Consider the following 20,504-nt stretch of genomic DNA (forward strand, 5'->3'; position numbering starts at 1 on the left):
AGACTTGACTCCAAAATCATGATCCATAAGAGGAAAAACTGCTAAGTTGGACTTCATCAAAATTAAGAACTTTTGCTCTGAAAAAACAAAACAAACATGTTAGGATGAAAGGACAAGCTATAAAATGGGGGAAAAATATTTGCAAACCACATACAAAGGACTAATGTCTAGAATACATAACACAAATTTCAGCAGTGAAAAACCCAAAAAATCCAGTTAGAAAATGGGCAAAAGACATGATCAGACATTTCAGTGAAGAGGGTATACAGATGGCAGATAAGCATATGAAAAGATATTCAACATAATTAGCCATTAAAGAAGTGCAAATTAAAACCACAATGAAATATCACCACATATCTATCAGGTTGTCTAAAATAAAAAATAGTAAATACACAAAATGCTGATGAGAGTGCAGGCCAAATGGATGATTCATATATCGCTGGTGGGAATATAAAATGGTACAGCCACTTTGGAAAACAATGTGGCAGTTTCTTTAAAAATTAAACATGTAACTGGTGTATGACCTAGCAATTGCACTCCTGGGCATTTACTCCAGAGAAATTATGGTTTGTGTTCACATAAATACCTGTATACACATGTTTATAGTAGCTTTATTCATGATAGCCCCCAAATGGAAAGAACCCAAATATTCTTCAGCAGGTGAATGATTACACAAAGTGTGGTTTCGTTTTATACACACATTTTTTTTGCACACCTTTATTGCGATAAAAAGGAACACTGGGGGCTTCCCTGGTGGCGCAGTGGTTGAGAGTCCGCCTGCCGATGCAGGGGACACGGGTTCGTGCCCCGGTCTGGGAAGATCCCACATGACGCGGAGCGGCTGGGCCCGTGAGCCATGGCCGCTGAGCCTGCGCGTCCGGAGCCTGTGCTTCGCAGCGGGAGAGGCCACAACAGTGAGAGGCCCGCGTACCGCAAAAAAAAAAAAAAAAAAAAAAAAGGAACACTGATGCAAGAACCTGGATGTATCTCTAGAGGATTAGGCTGAGTGAGAAGAGTAAATCCCAAAAGGTTATGTACTGTATGATTCCATTTATATAACATTCTAGAAAGGACAACAGTTATAGAAATGGAGGATTAGTGGTTGCCAGAGGTTAAGGAAGGGAAGTGGGTATGGCTATAAAGGGGCAAATGAGGGATCCTGGTAGTATGGAAATGTTCTGTATCTTGACCATTGATGTCAACATCCCGGTTGTGATACTGTAATACAGTTTTGCAAGAGAAACCGAGTAAAAAGTACCCGGAATTTTGCGGTACTATTTATTACAACTGCATATGAAGCTACAATTATCTCAGAGTTTAATTTTAAAAATCTAATCATGTGGCGTGAATGGCCTTCCCTGTCTCTTCTGCTTAAAACCCTCCAGTGGTTTCCCACAGTTCTTAAGATATGAGATCCTGGACGCTACGATCTTGTCCACCTCCCAGGATCACCAGGCTCCCTTCAGGCTTTCTGTGCTCCATCCACACTGGCATTCTTTCAGTTCCCGCACCAGACCTACTCCTAGTCTACTAGGGGGCTTTTGCAAATGCTGTTCCCATTCGGACTGTGCGTCCCTCTCTTCTTTCTCTTCTATTTCTACGATTTAACTCATAATTACCCTTCAGACCTCAGATGGAGTCTCAAAGCCTTAGGACAACCTTCCCCAACCTCTTTAAATTTAATTTTCCTATAAGCTCTTCTTGCCCTTTTTTCCTCTTTGGTAGTACTTACATTCGCCGCTGCCCTTTTGCATTTGATTGCAGGATTACTTGATTAATGTGTTTTCTTTACTAGATAGGTAGTTCTACGAGGAGAGGAACTGTATCTGTTAGTCGCACTGCAAAGGGGCTAGCTCCTCACCTAGAATGCTCAGTAAGGACAGTATTTTTTAATTGAAGGGTTGAATGAAGGACAGTAAGGACAGTATTTTTAATTGAAGGGTTGAATGAACGCCCATCCACGCGCCGGGCTCCCTGGGTCGGGTGCGTCACACTTATGTCGCGCGCGGTATACGTCACTTCCTCCCGGAAGACTCTTTCGCTGGGAACCACTCAGATTCCTGTCACTTCTCAGAATCCCTCCGTGGTGGCCATGGCTCTGCCTCCCTTCTTCACCCCGGGTCGCCCGGGCCCGCCGCTCCCGCAGCCGCCGGCTCCCGCTCCCTTCGGCTGTCCGCCACCGCCGCTACCCTCTCCGGCTTTCCCACCGCCTCTTCCCCAGCGGCCTGGTCCCTTTCCGGGGGCCTCCGCCCCCTTTCTCCAGCCCCCGCTGGCTCTGCAGCCCCGGGCCCCCGGGGAAGCCTCCCGCGGGGGCGGGGGCGGCGGCGGCGGCGGCTCCTTCTACCAGGTGCCGCCACCGCCGCTCCCTCCCCCGCCGCCCCAGTGCCGGCCCTTCCTAGGGAACGACGCCGGTGAGCGCCCGCGGCCGCCGCCTCCAGGCCCGGGGCCGCCCTGGAGCCCGCGCTGGCCTGAAGCACCGCCGCCGTCCGACGTGCTTGGGGACGCGGCCCTGCAGCGCCTGCGCGACCGGCAGTGGCTAGAGGCGGTGTTCGGAACCCCGCGGCGGGCCTGCCCGGTGACCCCGCGCGCGCCCGCCGGCCCCAACCTGGGCGAGGTTCGGGCTCGGTTGCGCGGGTCCCTTCGCCTGGTGCGGCGGCTGCGCGACCTGGGCCATGCGCTGCGCGAGGCCGAGGCTGACGGCGTGGCCTGGGCACAGCTGCATGCGGAGGCACAGCCGCTGCGCGCCGAGCTGGCCGAGCGACTTCAGCTCCTGACCCAGGCAGCCTATGTGGGCGAGGCGCGGCGCAGGCTGGAGAGGGTCCGGCGCCGCCGGCTGCGGCTTCGCGAGAGGGCCCGGGAACGCGAGGCCGAGCTGGAGGCGGAGGCCACGCGGGCAGCGGAGCGCGAGCAGGAGATTGACCGCTGGAGGGTCAAGTGCGTGCAGGAGGTGGAGGAGAAGAAGCGGGTAAGAGCAGCGGATGCACACGGGAGCAGGGGTAGTGGTGTTTGACACCCGATGGGCCTTGAGGCTTTGCACTGTCATTCCTCAGGGCTAAGCCTCTTTTTCCTCATCCGTAAAATAGATAGTTTGCCTTTCCGACCTCATATTTCCGTATTGGTTGCGTGTTAATGGTGTACAGTAAATAACACAAATGCTCTAGGTGCGCTGCAAAGTCCCATAAATACAAACTATAGGATTGCATAGTGGTTTTGCAGGGATGACAGATCTGTTTTCTGCTCCAGCGTTCTGTCCACTTAGTAACATTCACGACGAACAAGAATCTGGGTCCTTGCGTCTTGTCCTGCTCTAGGTGATTTTAAGAATACAAAAAAAGAGAACTTGGGGCATTTTCTCAAGGAACATATACCCTAATTGGCTGATGGGGCACTAGTGACGATTTTCCCAGGATTCCTTTATTTACAAGTTCAACAATATCCCAAGTTCAACGATGGTATTTTTGAGCACTTACTCAAAACCTTGTAACAGTCTGAGAGGTAGGCAGTATTATCCCAATTTTACAGATTAGGAAATTGAGGCATAGAGAGGTTAACTTGCCAACAGTCACACAACCGGTTTGTGGCAGTTTCACTCCTGATTTGAGCCCAGATTGCTCGATTCCAAAGCCTACTGATCTCAAGTTTTAACTTAAGTAGAGGGCCAGGGTGAAACTGGAAATCAGTCAAATAGTTAAGGCATTCTCATTACTTTTGAATGCCTCTAGGGACTTCTCCTCTCCCTCCACTCTCCACAACCAGCGGGTACAGGCTTGTGTCCTCCTTGTGTCTGCTACAGCCCTGGCGTCTGATCCAACTCCCCTCTAAAGTATATTGATGGCAAGCTTTGTCTTCACACCTCCAGGAATATATCAGCGCTTTAAAGGAGAGTACTTGGAGGCAATGCCTTAACCTAAGGGAATATGAGTAAGTTCACCAGACATTTAATGTGGGCCCATTATGGCAGGCCCACTGCTGAATGCTGGAAGTAGAGGTGAATAAGACATAGTGCTTGTCCTTGAGGGGCTTAGAGCACCATGGGGGATCATGTCTGTATAGCATGGTGTGTGTTAGGATTTCAACTGTAGGTGCTATAAAAGCCCAGAGAAGGAATATCTAATCCACTGGGGGAAGGTATCAAGGAAGGCTTCCCAGATGATATGGTGACATCTCAGCTGAGTCTTGTAGGAAATGTCAAAGCTAAGTGAAAGCAGCATGTGCAGTTCCAGAAACAAAAGAGTGAAACAGCATGGTGTGTCTGTAATGGTGAAACTATAGTGCTTATTTGACAGATGGGAAAGAGAGCTTTTAGGCAAAAGGATCCTCCCTACCATGCACTGTGAGGGTACTGGAGACAGAGTCCTATGAGTAGTGACTTGAGGAACCAGGGTTATTTAGCTTACATGTGAACCAACTTAAGAGAAAGATTGAGTCTTCAGATGTTTAAAAGGCTGTCATATCAAAGAGATCCTTGAGACTTTAGAGCATCGGGGCACAAACCGTGCTTAGGTTATCACTGAGAACATTGTAGAGTCCTAGGCCTTTCCAACCCCATTCTTTATCTTCCCTGCTAGTCTGAATCTTTGGATCCAGGAGTCTGCATTTTTAATAAGAGAGCCCCAAGTTAACAAGGTAAGTTGGAGGCAGATGTTCCTTGAACCACACTTTGAGAAACTCTGAGGAAGAAACAAAGGCAAGAGCCCACATGGAAGCTGCAGAGAAGATAATCCCTTGGCTGGGCCAATGTAGAGAGGAGTTGTGCATGGCTCAGGAAATTGGGATGTAGATCCAGTAGAGTCTTTCTTAACCTTGGGACTGTCTGATCCTCTGAAATCTCAGGGCCAGGCAGATTTTCTCTGCTGTAAGGTTGTTACTCGTAAGGTTCCATACTGGGTCTCATGGGCTCTCTTTCTCATCCAGGAGCAGGAACTTAAAGCTGCTGCTGATGGTGTCCTATCTGAAGTGAGGAAAAAACAAGCAGACACCAAAAGAATGGTGGACATTCTTCGGGCCTTGGAGAAATTGAGGAAACTCAGGAAAGAGGCTGCAGCAAGGAAAGGTAACCATGGCTTTGCATTTCTTTCCATTCTTTACCCTAGCCCCCTCCTCCCCAAAATTGTTGAAGGAAAAATGCTTGATACTTCATTATTTTCACCAAGTAGGGTAACTAAGCTTATCAGCAGTACTTCAGAACTTTGGAAGTAGAAAGCCTCAGAAGGTATTTATCCCTGGTAGCCAAGATTGAAAAGGATGTGGGAACCCACCGCACTGTCTTCCTCTTTTTTTTACTTTTATAAAAAAATTAATTAATTTATTTTTGGCTGTGTTACTGCACATGGGCTTTCTCTAGTTGTGGTGAGCAGGGCTACTCTTTGTTGCAGTGCATGGACTTCCCATTGCAGTGGCTTCTATTGTGGTAGAGCACCGGCTCTAGGCTCACAGGCTTCAGTAATTGTGGCACGTGGGCTCAGTAGTTGTGGCTCGCAGGCTCAGTAGTTGTGGTGCACGGGCTTAGTTGCTCTGAGGCATGTGGATCTTCCTGGACCAGGGATCGAACCCATGGCCCCTGCCTTGGCAGGCGGATTCTTAACCAATGTGCCACCAGGGAAGTCCTGCACTGTCTTCCTCTTGACTCATCATTGCCATCCCAGGCATTCCTGGCCACACTTTTCTGAGTGAGGTTGGCGTGGCTGGTCAAGCCCATATACCAAGATGAAAGCTATTCTGTCTTTACTTGGTGCTTCAGAAGGTGTCGAAAACTTAGCATGCTCCTTCATATACATTTCAAACCTGAAACATTGATATTTGTAGAGGTGTGAATGGTTGGATGGGGCAGGGAGTGCCCTGCAGGCTGCATGGGTGTCCCTGGCTTACCTGCATGTCACTTTTTGGACCCAGAGAACCTCAGTGGTCTCCTCTTGCCTCTAGAGGGAGCACTGGTTTTCTAGAAGTTCCCCAGTTGTGCTTTCCTGCCTGCCTGGATCCTTGCTCTTGCCAGTCTGTTTGTCTGGAGGGCCTTCAGTACCATCTTTGCCAATTTTAGCTCTCATTATCCTTCAAAAGTAAATACAGTAAATTCCATCCTTCCCCGATCTGGACTGAGGTGACCTACTGCTCCTTCTCATTTGCACCTGGCTTGAACAACATGCTGCCTTATTTAGTAGGCTGTAGGCCATTGACATTCACCAGGGATATTTGAGAGTACACAAATTAGCAAGTACCACAATAGCAAATGATCTGCCCTGTGTGGTTTAAAATATAATTGAAAACTGCAGCTCAGATCCTTAATAAAATGTCTCTGGGACATGTGCATTCAGTCAGGCTCATTCACTAGCTAAATGATTAACTTCTACATGCCAGCCTCCAGACTGGCTGATTCAGATTCAGGTCTCAGAATCAGATGACCCCACAAAGCATTCATGAATCAGAGGGAGGTTGCATCTACTGTGTCTACCTCTATCTCTTAATTATAATAATGTAAAACCTGAGGGCTACTATTTAATATTCCCCTACTTCATGTCCTCCGTGAGCTGAGTGTTCAGTAAACTTATGCCAAGTGAATTTATTGTACAACACAATTTCTATTAGTCTGCCTCACTTCGGTCTGAAAGAAGGAAGAAATTTTAGGAGAAATTAAAATCTAAAATAAGCAGGCTCTGGAGTTAACTGACTTGAATGTAAAACGATTTAGTATCTAGTAACTGGTTTTGTTGGATACTTTAAAAGAAAAAGAGCAACTTTCTAAGTTCTCTCACTGTGCTGAGAAAATGAAGCTGGTTATGTAAGCAGGGCCACGTCTCAAAGTGTCTTATTTGCTAGGCTAGACTTCTCACCTATGCTTAAAGCTGAGTGGAACCATTGGAAGCTTTTAAGCAGAGATGACAAAGGTCAGTGCTGGCAGAGTAGAGAAAGGTTTGGGGCTTCTAGGAGGGAGGAAAAAAGAGAGACTGATAGGGCTGTTGCAGTCTGGGCAGGGATAATATGGGAGTGTGAACTAAGAGTCAGATAGTGAGCTGGAGAAAAGTAAACAGATTTAAGAGATGTGAGTAGAGTGTGTGTGTGTGTGTGTGTGTGTGTGTACATATAAGTAAATAACTTGGGGGAACTCAGCATGTGGGAGCTGAAGGAAAAAAATGACTTTCAGGTTCTAGCTTGATCTATTGAATGAGTGATGATACCATTCTAATTGACCAGGAAAACAAGAGGGGGAACAGACTTGGGGCTGATGAGTTCAGTTTGGGACCTGTTATGTTTGTGGTGCCTGTGGTACATCCTGGATAAGAGTTTATCAGCATGTTGCTGTAAGTAGGGATGACCTTGAGGAGATTGTGCGGTGTGAGATGAGGCCCAAAGACAAAATCCTAGGGAATGTCAAAATCAAGGTGGGTAAGGAGGAGGCCACAAAAGAGATCAAGAGAGGTCAGAGATAGGAGGAAAGTGTAGACGCCTTACTTTTTCTGGAAAGTGGCAAATGCTCAGAGAGATTGTATAATATTGGGCAGGTTACTTAAACTTCTCTGTGCCTTGGTTTTTCCTCACCTGTATGAAGGGCATAGTGATGGTACCGATCCATGGGGTGTTGTGATGATTAAATTAGTAAACATGCATAAAGTGTTTAAAACAGTCCTGGTGGGCTTCCCTGGTGGCGCAGTGGTTGAGAGTCCGCCTGCCGATGCAGGGGACATGGGTTCGTGCCCCGGTCTGGGAAGATCCCACATGCCGCGGAGCGACTAGGCCCGTGAGCCATGGCCGCTGAGCCTGCGTGTCCGGAGCCTGTGCTCCGCAATGCGAGAGACCACAGCAGTGAGAGGCCCACGTACCGCAAAAAAAAAAAAAAAAAAAAAAAAAAAAATCCTGGCATGTAGTAAATGCTGTATAAGTGTTTATTATTATTATTATCAAGTAATATAAAGATTAATAAACATCCATGGGAATTAGTACCCAACAGGTTATTAGTGACTGGTGCTGGGTGCATTTCAGTGGAGTGGTATGGGTAGAGGCCAGACTAGACTAGATCAAAGAGGAGGAGATAAGAAAAGCAGACAGTGAGTCCAGCTTATTAAAAGTTTGCCTGTGAAGAGAAGCAGGAGGGATAGTTAATGGCTTGAGGTCCTGCAGGAAGTAGGGAGATTCAGATCCCAGATGGAGGAATTAACTTAAGTGGAGAAGGACCCATTTTCCACTGAAATGAAAATGAAGAGGGCAAGGATGGGTAGTAATTCAGATGAGTAAAGTCAGCAGCAAAAAATTAAGGGATTTCCTGGCTGATAGCCTCTTTTCTCTAGGGAAAATGCTAGGTGGTTTGCTAAGAGTAGAGAAGTAAGGCTTTAGGAGGGAGGTGAATGTTTGAAATAATTGTTGTGAGGAATGAGTGAGAGCCAACCAGAGACACATGGGAGTATGGCTGTAGAGAGGTGCCATTATGGGCTGAGCTGATGTAACTATACACTGGCACTAGGTCACATAACCAAATGAGTCTGCAGTTGGCAGGGGAGCACAGAGCACAGGTCTATTGGGGTTTTGCTTAATGGGCGACCACACGTTTTGGTGAAATCTGATATATTAGATTGGAGGTTTTAGTGAAGCTGACAGAGTTTCGGGTAGAAAGTCAGAGAAGAGAATAATTGGGTTTAAGACTTCAGAGGTGGAAACTTTTTTCTGATCATGCCAAGGTCCAAAGACTGCACGAGGCCCTAAGGTATGGGTGGCTAAAGGGGAATAAAGGAGAAAGCATTGGTATCTAGGAGCTGCAGGAACTAGAGAAGTAATGGTAGAGGTGGAGGGAACCTAGATCATGTCGTTGCAGGGGGTCTGGAAGAGGATTGGTCGGGGTGGGGGGGGCGGTTCAGAGGGAGTGTGTCATGGTGGTCAGGAGGGATCCATGAAAGGCTGAGGGGAATGAGCGCGGGTGGTGCAGGCCAGCACACCGAGATGGGAGCAGGCCACACCTTCTCAGGGGTCTGGAGGCACTTTGGGGCTGATGGCATGTCTGTGTATTTTTGCTGTACTGAGAGATTTTAGTACTTGCAGCAGAGATTGTATGACCCAGAAGCCTAAAATATTCACTGTCTGGCCGCTTATGGAAAAGATTTGCCAATCCTTGGTCTAGGTAAAGAAATGAAACAAAACCATGAAATTATTATGAAACAACAAAGTGACAGCTTAAATTTCTCAGTGCATAGGAATTTTGTGTGTATTTGGGAAATAATTGGCAACTTAGTAGATGGATTTGAGTTGTAGAGTTTCCATAGGTGGGAATGAGTAGATGAAAACTTGTTCAAGCCAAGAAATCATGACAAAATGATCTGAAGGAACGTTAGCCTCGGAGATGAAGATAGGAGAGCGAATTCTGCAACTACTTAGCTGCCGTGGTTGAGGGAAAAAAGAGTCAGACCTCCAAATCAGGTTGACCAACCATCACATCTGTCCCAGGACACTGGGTTTTCAGTGCTAAAACTGGACAAATGAAACATTTGGTCACCCTGCCCTCAGCAGCAGACTGTGAGGTTATTGTGGTTGGTTAAGTGTATTTCTTCCTCACTGTCCAAGTGTGCGCTCTCAGAAGTTCAGACTCAGTCAGAGGAAAAATTGTTTATTAGTTGGGTCTAGGAGTCTGTGCTGTAGGAATTTCACAGTGAAGAAGTAAAAGACAGTTCCTCCCTTTAGTAGAGGAATTCTCCAACTGAAGGATCAAAACCATTAAGAAATAAACAAAATCAAAGGTTAAGTAGTGTGATACAGAAAGAGGAGTTAGTGAAAGTCAGGGGTGAAATTAATTGAAGACTCAAAAAGATCAAATTGAGACTTGAAGGCTGGTTGGAATTTGTAAACTCTAACCAAATTCATACTGTTAGTAGGACTTTGAGTCTGTTCATTAGAACATGGATTTGGGGATAAGAAAAAGTTGTATCTAAAATGTCATTTGCATCTCTTTGCCCAGGGGTCTGTCCTCCAGCCTCAGCAGATGAGACCTTTGAGCATCACCTTCAGCGACTGAGAAAACTCATTAAAAAACGCTCTGAATTATATGAAGCTGAAGAGAGAGCCCTCAGAGTTATGTTGGAAGGAGAACAAGAGGAAGAGAGGAAAAGAGAATTAGAGAAGAAACAGAGGAAAGAAAAAGAGAAATTTTTACTACAGAAGCGTGAAATTGAGTCCAAGTTATTTGGGGATCCAGGTAAGTTCCTCTGTAACCAGTGGAGGAAAGAAAAATACTAGATTGACAGCTCTTTTCCTCATGGATGATCTCCACCTAAGCTAAGAGGTGGTAGGCGACAAATTGGAAGGATCCTTTAGGATTTGAATTCTAAACTATATCCTGGAAATCAAGGATAAAGATGAAACACATTTGATCATATTGTATAATCATAGACTAAGTCACTTTGCCTTGAGAAATACGCTGTACATATGAAGCATGATGACATGGTATTGTGCCTTTTCTTTTTCAGATGAGTTCCCACTTGCTCATCTCTTGCAGCCTTTCCGGCAGTATTACCTCCAGGCTGAGCACTCACTGCCAGCACTCATCCAGATAAGGTCAGAGGGGCATTCTCCATGTTTTCCTTCCCTTAGGTAGCAAGAAGCAGTCGACAAAGTGCTTATGTTGTTGAGGTCTATTACTATATCTTTTTTTTTTTTTTTTTTTACTTCCTTATGAGTTTATAGAATGTTTCCAAGTTTGAAGCATGCCACACACGTCTTGTTTAGTCCTCATCAGTTCTTGAGAAGTAGATGTCCCTATTTTAACAGGTGAAGACGCTGAAACTCAGGTTGTGACTTGCCCTCTGTATTATCCCATGCTATAGCTGTTATGTTGACTTAAATCATTGACTTCCTTTTCCTAATTCTCTTCTACTGCTAAACAGACCAAGGAAAAGAAACCCTCCCTGTATACTCACCTGTGGAGACTGTTAACAAAGACCCACACTGACTTGTGAGTTCTTACAGGTCAAAGCCAAGAGAGCTGGGAACAAGGAGTCTCACCTTAATCTGCAGTTACTAATGAGCTAGGTAAAGTTTTCAGTTCTGAGTCTCACTTTCCTCACCTACAAGGTGAAAATGATGGACTAGACTGTGGCCTTCAAATGTGAACAGTAGTACCCTCCCAAATGTAATCTTTTGAAAAATCAGTTTGTATAACAATGAATGAATGGGTTCCACAGGCAGTTTAAATGTGTTATTGACTGGAAGCACTTTGTTATTTCTAGACTCCCCAAAGCATCTACTTGGGGCCTAAGTGTCTTCAAAGCCTGATTTGAAAAACCACTGAACTAAGTGCTCTCTGAGGATCCTTCCAAGGTCCAACAGTACTCTTTAGCGCTGTTCTGGGAAAAGTGTATTTCTGGTTAACATACAAGTTTTAGCCTTTAAATATATTACAATGGGTTCTCGTTATTTACAGCAGCTATATTCTGTAAAACTGCAAATGCTGAATTAGAGAATACTGAACTGCTGCTCCTGAAGGAAATACAGAGCTAGGCTCCTGTGAGCCTTTGGCCACGACATTTTCATCAACTGATCAATACCTAACCTTGTCTTTCTTTTTAAAGACAACTTATTTAATACATACTGTTGATTCATCAACATTGAACTCATAGCTAATGGCACTATAACTCATGCCTGAAGGTAGCTTATCTAACATACATGTGTTCTCCATGAGGCATATCACAGCCTTCTAATGCTAGCTATAGCACTCCAGCACTGTACTCGGGAGCCATTTTAAACAGCAAAATGCCAATAGAGAGCACAAAAATTTGAAGAATGTGGTACTAAACAGACTACAGAAAAGATACTTGTTGACAGTAGGGGAGCTGAAAAGAAGAAGGCAGAGTGTCACCTTGTTCCACCACAGTTGGGAACATGCCTTTTGGTGACTCAGATTTTTCACTGCTCTGTGCATGTTGGCAAGTAACCAGGGAAGCACCATGAGTAATGATTTGTGGGTTACAAATAAATTTTAGTGAATAGCCAAATTTGCAAATACAGAATCTGCAAATAATGAGGATCGACTGTATATTCATTATTTGGTTATCCATAAAATATAAGTTATTTGGCGTTTTTTCCCACTTACATATATGTACATTTAAGAAATAGTCTTTTGCATAATTTCTAGAAATCAAGTTCTTTAATGGACTCATATCGGTCATTTGAAAGCAAAGTCCTGTAATAGAATATTTAGTTGCTAACATAGTGCTTGGAATGAAACAAAAATAAACAGTTGTTCTGTAATGTTCTCATTAAGGCATGATTGGGATCAGTACCTGGTGCCATCTGATCATCCCAAAGGCAACTCCGTTCCCCAAGGATGGGTTCTTCCCCCGCTCCCCAGCAACGACATCTGGGCAACCGCCATTAAGCTGCATTAGTAAAGATGCTCCAGGAGTGTCGTCCAGCCAAGGCTCTTTCCAGCTCTAAGTATTAGTGACGCTGCCATCTTCTTGTACTGTAGTATAAATCACAACCTCTAAACTCCACGTGGCATTGCCCTACCCAGAAGTTACATTTTCCTTCTGTCCTCTGTCCTGGCCAAGGTGCCTCTTGAATCAGGAGATTAATATGGTTCCTCAGGAAAGGACCTAGGTGAACTGAGGTTTTTACGACAGGCAGTGGCCTTGGTTCATGAAATTCGCCTCTGTTTTGAGGGGCTTGGTCCAGATTGATTTATAAGTTTACTTTTATCTTTCTTGTGTGGTGATGGATAAGTATACGCTATACACTCATACCCTCGACACAGGTGTGCACTGGGTAGATTTAGCAGTTCCTTCCCCAGTACTCCTTGTTAAAGCAAGCTTGATGCAAAACCTCCTTACCTTTCTTACCCAGAGAGCCTCCTAACTTCCAGGAAGAAAGGTCAGAAATGCTTTATCTTCAGTTTTGTGAATCCCACTTTTTGTGCAGCTGGAGAGGCTGGGCTGCCAGAAAAGCTGGTGGCCTTGTCTGGTAGTCAAGTGGAGAACTTGGAAAGCCTGAAGAGTACCTGTACCCAAACTGGATTGTGTTTTAATGGATGATGGCTGCATTTTCCCCATATTAGAAGGATCCTAATGAAAGCACCTGCTTTTTAAGTTCCTAGAGGTCTGGTTGTTCAGAATCTGCAAGGATAAAAATTAATTTCCTTATGGGAGTGGGACCTTGATTAACCTCACTCAGTCACATTGTGGGAGCTGGTATAGTGGAAATTGTGGAATTTTCTTAGGAACTCAAGCTTCCAAAAATATACATGTAATTTAAGCTGGGGGAAAAGCAGATAAAAATAATAAAATTTATTTTTTTATACTCATTAATAAATGCTGTTGTGCCTGGAGATGATCAGTCATATAACATGTCAGGTTTTTTGTTTTATTTTGTTTTCCTTTTTGCCATTTATTGTGTTATTTATATTTCCAAAAAGCTAAATAAATATCATTTTTAGTTTGAGCCTTTGCCCCCAATTTGTTGCCTCCCAAATCACTACACACTGTTTCACATTGATGAAAGACATTTACTGCAAAGTTCAAATTTATTAACTAGGCATTTGCTACCGGAAGGTGAATCTCAAGCACCAAACTTTTTAGGTGCTATCCAACTCTGGATAAGCAGGAAAGGACGTCTCAACTTTGGAAGTGATTTCATGTACTTCGAAGCTCTTGGATACAAGATGCTAACACATTTGTCCCTTTTTTGTTGTTTCGTTTGCACTGTTTATATGTTATGCATTACAGAGTTAACAGGGTATGAGGGCCAGCACTCCTCTAAAGTGTTTCTAAGCTCATAAACCTCAGAATCTGATGTGATTAGCCTCACATAACCCCGTAGGCCTGTGTGCCCTTTTGTTATAAATCTCCACCATTTTCTGATGAGATGCAGGAAGAGTAGAAATAAAAGATGAATTGTACAATGTATGTTTGGTGTCCAGACAGCCTTGCCACTAAGATACCTGCATTGATGGGGTTAGGGAGTGTGGAGCAAGGACTCAGGAAAACTCCGGCAGCAGAACCCAAGGAAAAGAAAGCATTTAACCTCAGGTGGAAAAAACCATTCCCTCTTCCCTCTCATTCAGCTTCTGCAAAGTTTTAATAAAGTGAGCATTATTTTTATTATTTGGTCTTTTGTTAAGTTTTTCCTAGTTTATGCCCTGTGTAGTGGTGGTGGCAGCAGCCACTGGTACTTTAAGGCAGCTGTCCCCAACCTTTTTGGCACCAGGGACTGGTTTTGTGGAAGAAAGTTTTTCTAGGGACCAGTGTTGGGGAGGGGAGTGGGGGTGGGGATGGTTCAGGCTGTAATGCGAGCGATGGGGAGCCGCAGATGAAGCTTTGCTCACTTGCTCACTCACTCGGTGCTCACCTCCTGCTGTGTAGCCCGGGGGCGGGGGGTGGGGTGTGTTGGGGACCTCTGCTTTATAGGTTCAGAAAGAAAGACTTTTAAAAAATATATATTTACTTATTTTGGCTGCTCCGGGGGTCTTAGTTGCAACACGCAGGATCTTCGTTGGGGTGTGTGGGATCTTTTTAGTTGCTGCATGCGGGCTTCTTAGTTGTGGCATGCAAACTCTTAGTCGTGGCAGGCATGCGGGATCTAGTTTCCTGATCAGGGATCGAATCTGGGCCCCCTGCACTGGGAGCTTGGAGTCTTACCCACTGGACCACCAGGGACGTCCCAAGAAAGACTTACAGTAGTGTCTTTAATGAATTGTACTCCTGAGAATATGGACAGTATCATTGTAATCTTATCCTGCAGTCTTTTCTTTTTAATTGTGGAAAATTTCAAATATTAAAAAGTAAAGAGAATGGTATAATTTTTTTCATCATCTGGCTTCAAATAATGGTCAACTCTTGACCAATCTTGTTTTATCGGTACCCCTACCAATCACACTGGATTATTTTGAGGCAAATCTCAGATGCCATATTACTTCATAGGTGTTTATGTAGCTCTAAGACATTTAAAAAATTTAACCACTGCTATTATTGCACCTAAAGAAATGAATAACTCCTTAGTATCATCAAATATTCAGTCAGTGTTTAAATTATCTCATAAATGTGTGTTTTACACTTTGTTCCAAATCAAGATCTGGATGCAATCTATGCATTGTTGTTGGTTGATGTGTCTCTTAAGTTTCTGATAACCCATAGGTCTCTCTTTCCTTCCTCCTATGTACTGTTGCACTTTCACTCCCTTGCAGTTTATTACTTGAAGAAATCAGATCATTTTTTTCCTAAAGAGTTCCCAGTCTGGATTTTGCTAACTGCATCCTTGTGATTACATGTTCCTCTATTCCTATAATATAATGATTAGACAGAGCTGTACTGTCTAATATGGTAGCCATGTATGGTTATTGGGGACTTGAAATTGAGTTTGAACTGAAATTGAGTTTGATTTGCCATGTACAATTACACATGTGGTTCACATGTTTCTATTGGACCACTCTGATCTAAAGGTTTGATGACATTAAGATCGGGATTTTCTGGCAAGAGTATTTCATAGACCTGGTGTGTACTCCGTTTAGGAGGACTAATTGGTTGTCTTATTTTGTGATCTTAGCAGCCATTGACATTCAAGACCTAGACACACTCATTTGGATTTGCAAAATAGTGATAGTTTAATTATGCCCTTCTTTCTTTAATTATCAGCTGGAATATACTAAAAGGAGAAAGAGCCCCTCATCAACTATTCGGTTACCCTGGGGTACAATTTGTATAGGAAAGGCAAAAAAATAAATACATGATTTTATTTACTAGTTTTCAAAATAATGAGGTAGTTCCATAGCATCCTCCAAAAGTTACCAGTGAATTTTTTTTTAAGTATCATTATGAACTCAGATCTAAATGTATTTGTCTTTTAGTCCATTGTTTTTATCTTTTTTTATTGATTGCCTCACCTTTGGCCAGTGCGAGCCTCTTTTAACTCCACTCCTGAGTTCCCACTTAATCCCAGTATTCTGTTCCAAGTTTATCTTGCACATTTCCTATCCCTGACCTATACCTATATTCTCTATGTATTGAACATAAATTAATGAAAATAGAGAATTAAACTCTTTCAAAGACTAACTAGAAATGTGTTGATTCATCATGTCGTATATGCAAGTAATTTGTTTATCTTGACAAATTTCCAGGAGACCCTGGATTTGTGAGAAACTCTAACAAAAGCGTTTATTTTTAAGAAATTAGGTAAATACAGGGAAGATTGGAAAATGAAAGAGATTAGTTGTATGTTAAATACTAAGAGTGTTCAACGGGAGTGCCTGAGTTTATGACGTCAAAGAATTTGCTACAGCCACCCAACTTAATCACTTTAAAACCATTCATGTTCCTATGTCCACGTGACTTTCGTGCAAGGATGTATCAAGAAGCTTAGCTGAGATTATACCATCTGTTGTAGCAATTCACTTCTACAAGTTTTGTCCACAGAGAAGCTATCCTGGGAATTACAAGGTAAGTACAAAGTATGTCTTGTTCCATTCCAATAAGAATAATATATATAGAAGGAATGTGAATGCTGTGAAGTAGTAGCTGTGGTAGAATTTAGGAACTAGAGATTACATTTCCAAGCATTTCTAGCTAAGTTTTTTTTAAAAATTGCTTATAACAAATAAGCTGTTCCCGCATAATTAACTTTTTCCTTTTGAGTGCACCCATCAGTAGATCCCGACTTGCCACACCTGGCTATCCATGAAGAATTTGTTTCCATTTGCTTTGTGGAATAAACTGGGTTTTTCATAGTCTCTGAAGCAAAGATTGAAGTCTTTGAGGCAATTGGTGTTAGAGTGGATAACTATGCAGAGCAGTAGACATTTTCCAACTTTATTAACTCATTCTTGCCGGAATGTGGTTACCAGGATTTGAACAGTGTTCTTGGGAAATGATTTCTATTTACCATTTTCCAGGTACAATGTGAAATGCTGGAGACATAAAAAGGGGGCAAACAGACAGGATTCCTGCCCTCCTGCAGTTAGTCTAGAGTAGAGAAGCTTAATGATTATACAGATAATTAAAGTCAGTTAAAATTGTGATAAGCACTACAAAGAAAAAGTACTTAGTCACAAATTTATATTTTTCACTGTTCAAATTTTTTTAAGTGCCTGTTGAGGCTCAGATAATTTGCTAATAAGTACAAGGGCTCTAATGGTGAGCAAAATACCAAATACTCCCTAATGCAGGTTTTGAGGGAGATAGATATTAATCCAACAATCATAAAAAATGTGCCAAGTGCTTTGAAGGAGAACTACGGTTCCATTAGATTGATTAGGCCTCCCACCCTTTTTTCCCTCAAACAGTGTTCTGTAATGCTTTTAGGTGAAATAATACAAAATATCTGTGTATTATATAGTAAGGGTAAGAATTCATTCAGTTTATGTATGTATATGCTAGGTCACAAAGTCAAATATATTTCATTCTGTGGGACACAGTAGAAAAAAATCTTGAAAACCAATGTACTAGTTGGATTGATTCAAGTTCGGGTGTCAGGGAAAGCTTTTTTTGAGGAAATGCTGTTTCAGCAGAGCTCTGAAGAATTAACTAGTGGGAAGAGACAAAGAGGAGCATAGCAAGTATCTGGAGCAGCATCCACAAAGGCCCTCTGGGGGGCCAGGAGACCAAGGCAAGTTGAAGGCCATCATGGCTAGAGTAAGACAGCAAGTGAAGGAGAAGGGGCCAGACGCTGTAAGGCTTTAGAATCCCTTGTCAGGAGTTTACTTTTACTCTGAGAGTAGGTGGGAACCACTGGAGGCTTTTAAACAGTGGAAATGGCTTAGTTTGCTGTTTTGAAATGATCATTTTCATCCCAGTGTGTGGAACAGAATCATAAGGCATGAGAGGATACATGGACATCAGTTGTCTGAGTGAGAGATAATGGGGGCTTGGATTTCCACGGTAGCAGTGGAGGTAGCATGAAATGGCTAGATTCCAGAGATTTAGGACAGAAAACCTGGCAGGGATTTGAGATGGGTGGCAGTGAAGGAGAAGAAAGTATCAGGGGTGAGTCCCAAGCTTGTGTGCCCCTTAGACGTTCCTTGAGACAAGGAATACTGGAGGAGGAGGAGCAGTTTGGGGGAGGGGAAGATCAGAGTTCACTTTGGGTATGTTGAGTCTGAGGCACCCTTGAGACATCTTGGAGGACATGCCTCAAGGGCAGTTGTGTTGTGAGTTTGATCTTAGAAGAGCACTGGAGAATTTAATGTGTGAGTATTAGATTATTGAAGCTATGGGCAAGGATGAAGTCATTTTGGGAGGATAGTGGACACCTTTAGAAAATAATACTAGTGTCATTGTGGGGACTCCATGTAGACCAATTACTACAATCCCCACCTACCCAGCCCCTTGCCCCAGGCTGAGATGTGGCCATATGGGCACAGACCCATGGACTGCTGATGGAAAGGTCCTGGATTATGCAGTTTGTTGAAGCATGCAGACCGGCTTTCCTAATATCGCCATTGTCCCACCCTCACCCCATCCCTTCAGACCCCTTCAGGGCTTTCTCTGCCTACTGAATGGGATTAGCACTCAGCCTGAAGTTCAGCACCCTCCCCAGCTCCACCCCAATCTACCCCTTCGATCTTACTGCAGACAGCTTCTCAGCACAAAGGATATACTTGAGTCAAGCAGCTTGTCTCCCCCTCACTCTGCCCTGCCTCTGCTCCCTGGCTTAAGCTGTTCTCTCCCTGGAGTTATGCTCTCCACTCAGCCTTTTCCCTGCTCACAGGCTGTTCTCCCACCCTCCAGGGTCCAGATCAAGTCCCATCTTTCCTGAAGTTTCCCCAACCCCCCATAAGAACTAGAATATTCTCCTCCCTCTGAAGAATATCATCACTTAATGATCTGTACCTCTTATTTTGTATTTAGCAGATGCAGATGTGACCGTCATTTTAGAATATGTTCTAACTAGATCACGTCTTGCACTGTAGCCCTTGCTGCTATTAAGAGGTGTTTCCAGAATCCTCAAACTCTTAAATTACTCTAGAAGCAAGTATAATGCTGAGTAGAGAATATCTGTTAGGATGCAGGTGCTGGGGCAGAGGGAAGGAAGCAGGAGGCTGGCCCTGTACTTGCTCATTGGACAGGCAGTTCACACTTGGGACTCAGCACAACTGTGGTCCTTCCCCATAGCTAAGAATTCTAATGATAGCTGAAAATGTGAACAATAAATCTGAGAATGCCAAAACTTCCTAACTTTCATGTATCCCCTACAACTCCCTACACTCAAAGGTCCCCTGTAGGAACAGGTTGATGGGGCAGATAACTTACTGATCACACTGAAAGCTGTCTGATCCTGTAGCATAAAGACTCAATGCCAATATGATGGGAAACTATCTCCCAACATGGGGTGGAGAAGCCTTTTGAGTCTTACATACAGTAAGACACTGACAAAAGAGGGCAGAGAGTAGAAATGAGGGAATTAAAGGATTTGCCCATCTGGCCTCATTTGACCTCTCTGCACTCAGATTATCGACTCTACCTCCTCACATGATGCTCTCATGTGGGTGTGGTGATGACCCCAGTGACCCCAAACAGCAGGGCTTTGCACCATCCTGGTAGGGATGACATTGTATTGAGCCAGGGAGCCACTCCCTGGTGTGGGCTCCCTGCTAAGCCCTGATTATTTGCAAAATGCCAGACTGTGGTCAGGAGTCTAGATTTAAGTGTATATTATAGGCAGTCATGAAATTGAATTATGTGAATGAGTTTTGCTTTGTTTTTTAAGGCAAGAATATTTAATGTGGTCTAAAATACATAAAAAAGCAAATCCCTGGCTGTTGTGAATATAATTAAACTAACAGCTACTACACTTGATCTTAGCCAAAAGGCTCAGAAGCTATGTGTGAATTTTTAATGTTTAGATTTCAGCTTTAGTAGATATTGTTGACTAATAATAATTGACTTTCTCACCAACAGTGCATGAGAGTTCCAGATATTCCACAACCTCATCAACACTTGATATTGTTAGGCTTTTAAAAATTTTAACTCTTCGTGTGTGTGTGTGTGTGTGTGTGTGTGTGTGTGTGTGTGTGTGTAGTGTTATCTCATTGTTTCATTTTGCAGTTCACTGATGACTAATGAGGTTAAACAACTTACATGTTTATTGGCTATTTGGATATTCTCTTTTGTGAGGTGCCTGTTAAAATCTCTTGCCTATTTTGGGATCTTTTTCTTATTGATTTGTAGAAGTTTTTTGCATATATTGGATATGAGTACTTTGTCAGATATGTGTGCTACAAATATCTTTTCCCCCTCTGTGATTTGCTTTTTCACTTAATGGTATGGTGATGAATGGAAGTTCTTAACTTTAATGTAACTCAATTTATCAGTATTTCCTTTATGGTTAGTCTTTTTTGTAACCTTTTATGAAATGTTTGCCTTTTCTAAGGCCATAAATATATTCTCCTATTTTATCTTCAAGCTTTTTTTACCTTTCACATTTAGATGTACAGTCTATCTGAAACTGACCTTTGTTTATGATATGAGGTAGAGGTCAAGATTTTTTTTTTTCTAGGTGAATATCCAGTTGGTCCAGAACCATTTATTTAAAAGACCTTCATTTTC

The 20,504-nt window shown here is 43.3% G+C and overlaps 1 protein-coding gene across 1 annotated transcript; it reads left to right on the forward strand.

Annotated features, from left to right (window-relative positions):
- The first annotated feature begins 1,865 nt into the window (after positions 1 to 1,865).
- PDCD7 (programmed cell death 7) lies at positions 1,866 to 14,053 on the forward strand. Its single transcript, XM_079912779.1, has 5 exons — positions 1,866 to 2,965; positions 4,915 to 5,053; positions 9,935 to 10,171; positions 10,443 to 10,530; positions 12,236 to 14,053. Exons 1-5 carry the CDS (start codon positions 1,997 to 1,999, stop codon positions 12,357 to 12,359), a joined length of 1,557 nt encoding a protein of 518 aa, XP_079768905.1. The 5' UTR covers positions 1,866 to 1,996; the 3' UTR covers positions 12,360 to 14,053.
- Positions 14,054 to 20,504: the final 6,451 nt, after the last annotated feature.

The sequence above is a fragment of the Stenella coeruleoalba genome (genome assembly GCF_951394435.1).
Source record: "Stenella coeruleoalba genome assembly, chromosome: 2".
NCBI classification, from domain to species: Eukaryota; Metazoa; Chordata; class Mammalia; order Artiodactyla; family Delphinidae; genus Stenella; species Stenella coeruleoalba.

Coding starts and splice junctions, on each gene's coding strand:
- PDCD7 (XM_079912779.1), top strand. CDS start 1,997: ATGTCGCGCGCGGTATACGTCACTTCCTCCCGGAAGACTCTTTCGCTG. Junction 2,966..4,914: donor AGGTGGAGGAGAAGAAGCGG/GTAAGAGCAGCG, acceptor TTTCTCATCCAG/GAGCAGGAACTTAAAGCTGC. Junction 10,172..10,442: donor CAAGTTATTTGGGGATCCAG/GTAAGTTCCTCT, acceptor TTTCTTTTTCAG/ATGAGTTCCCACTTGCTCAT.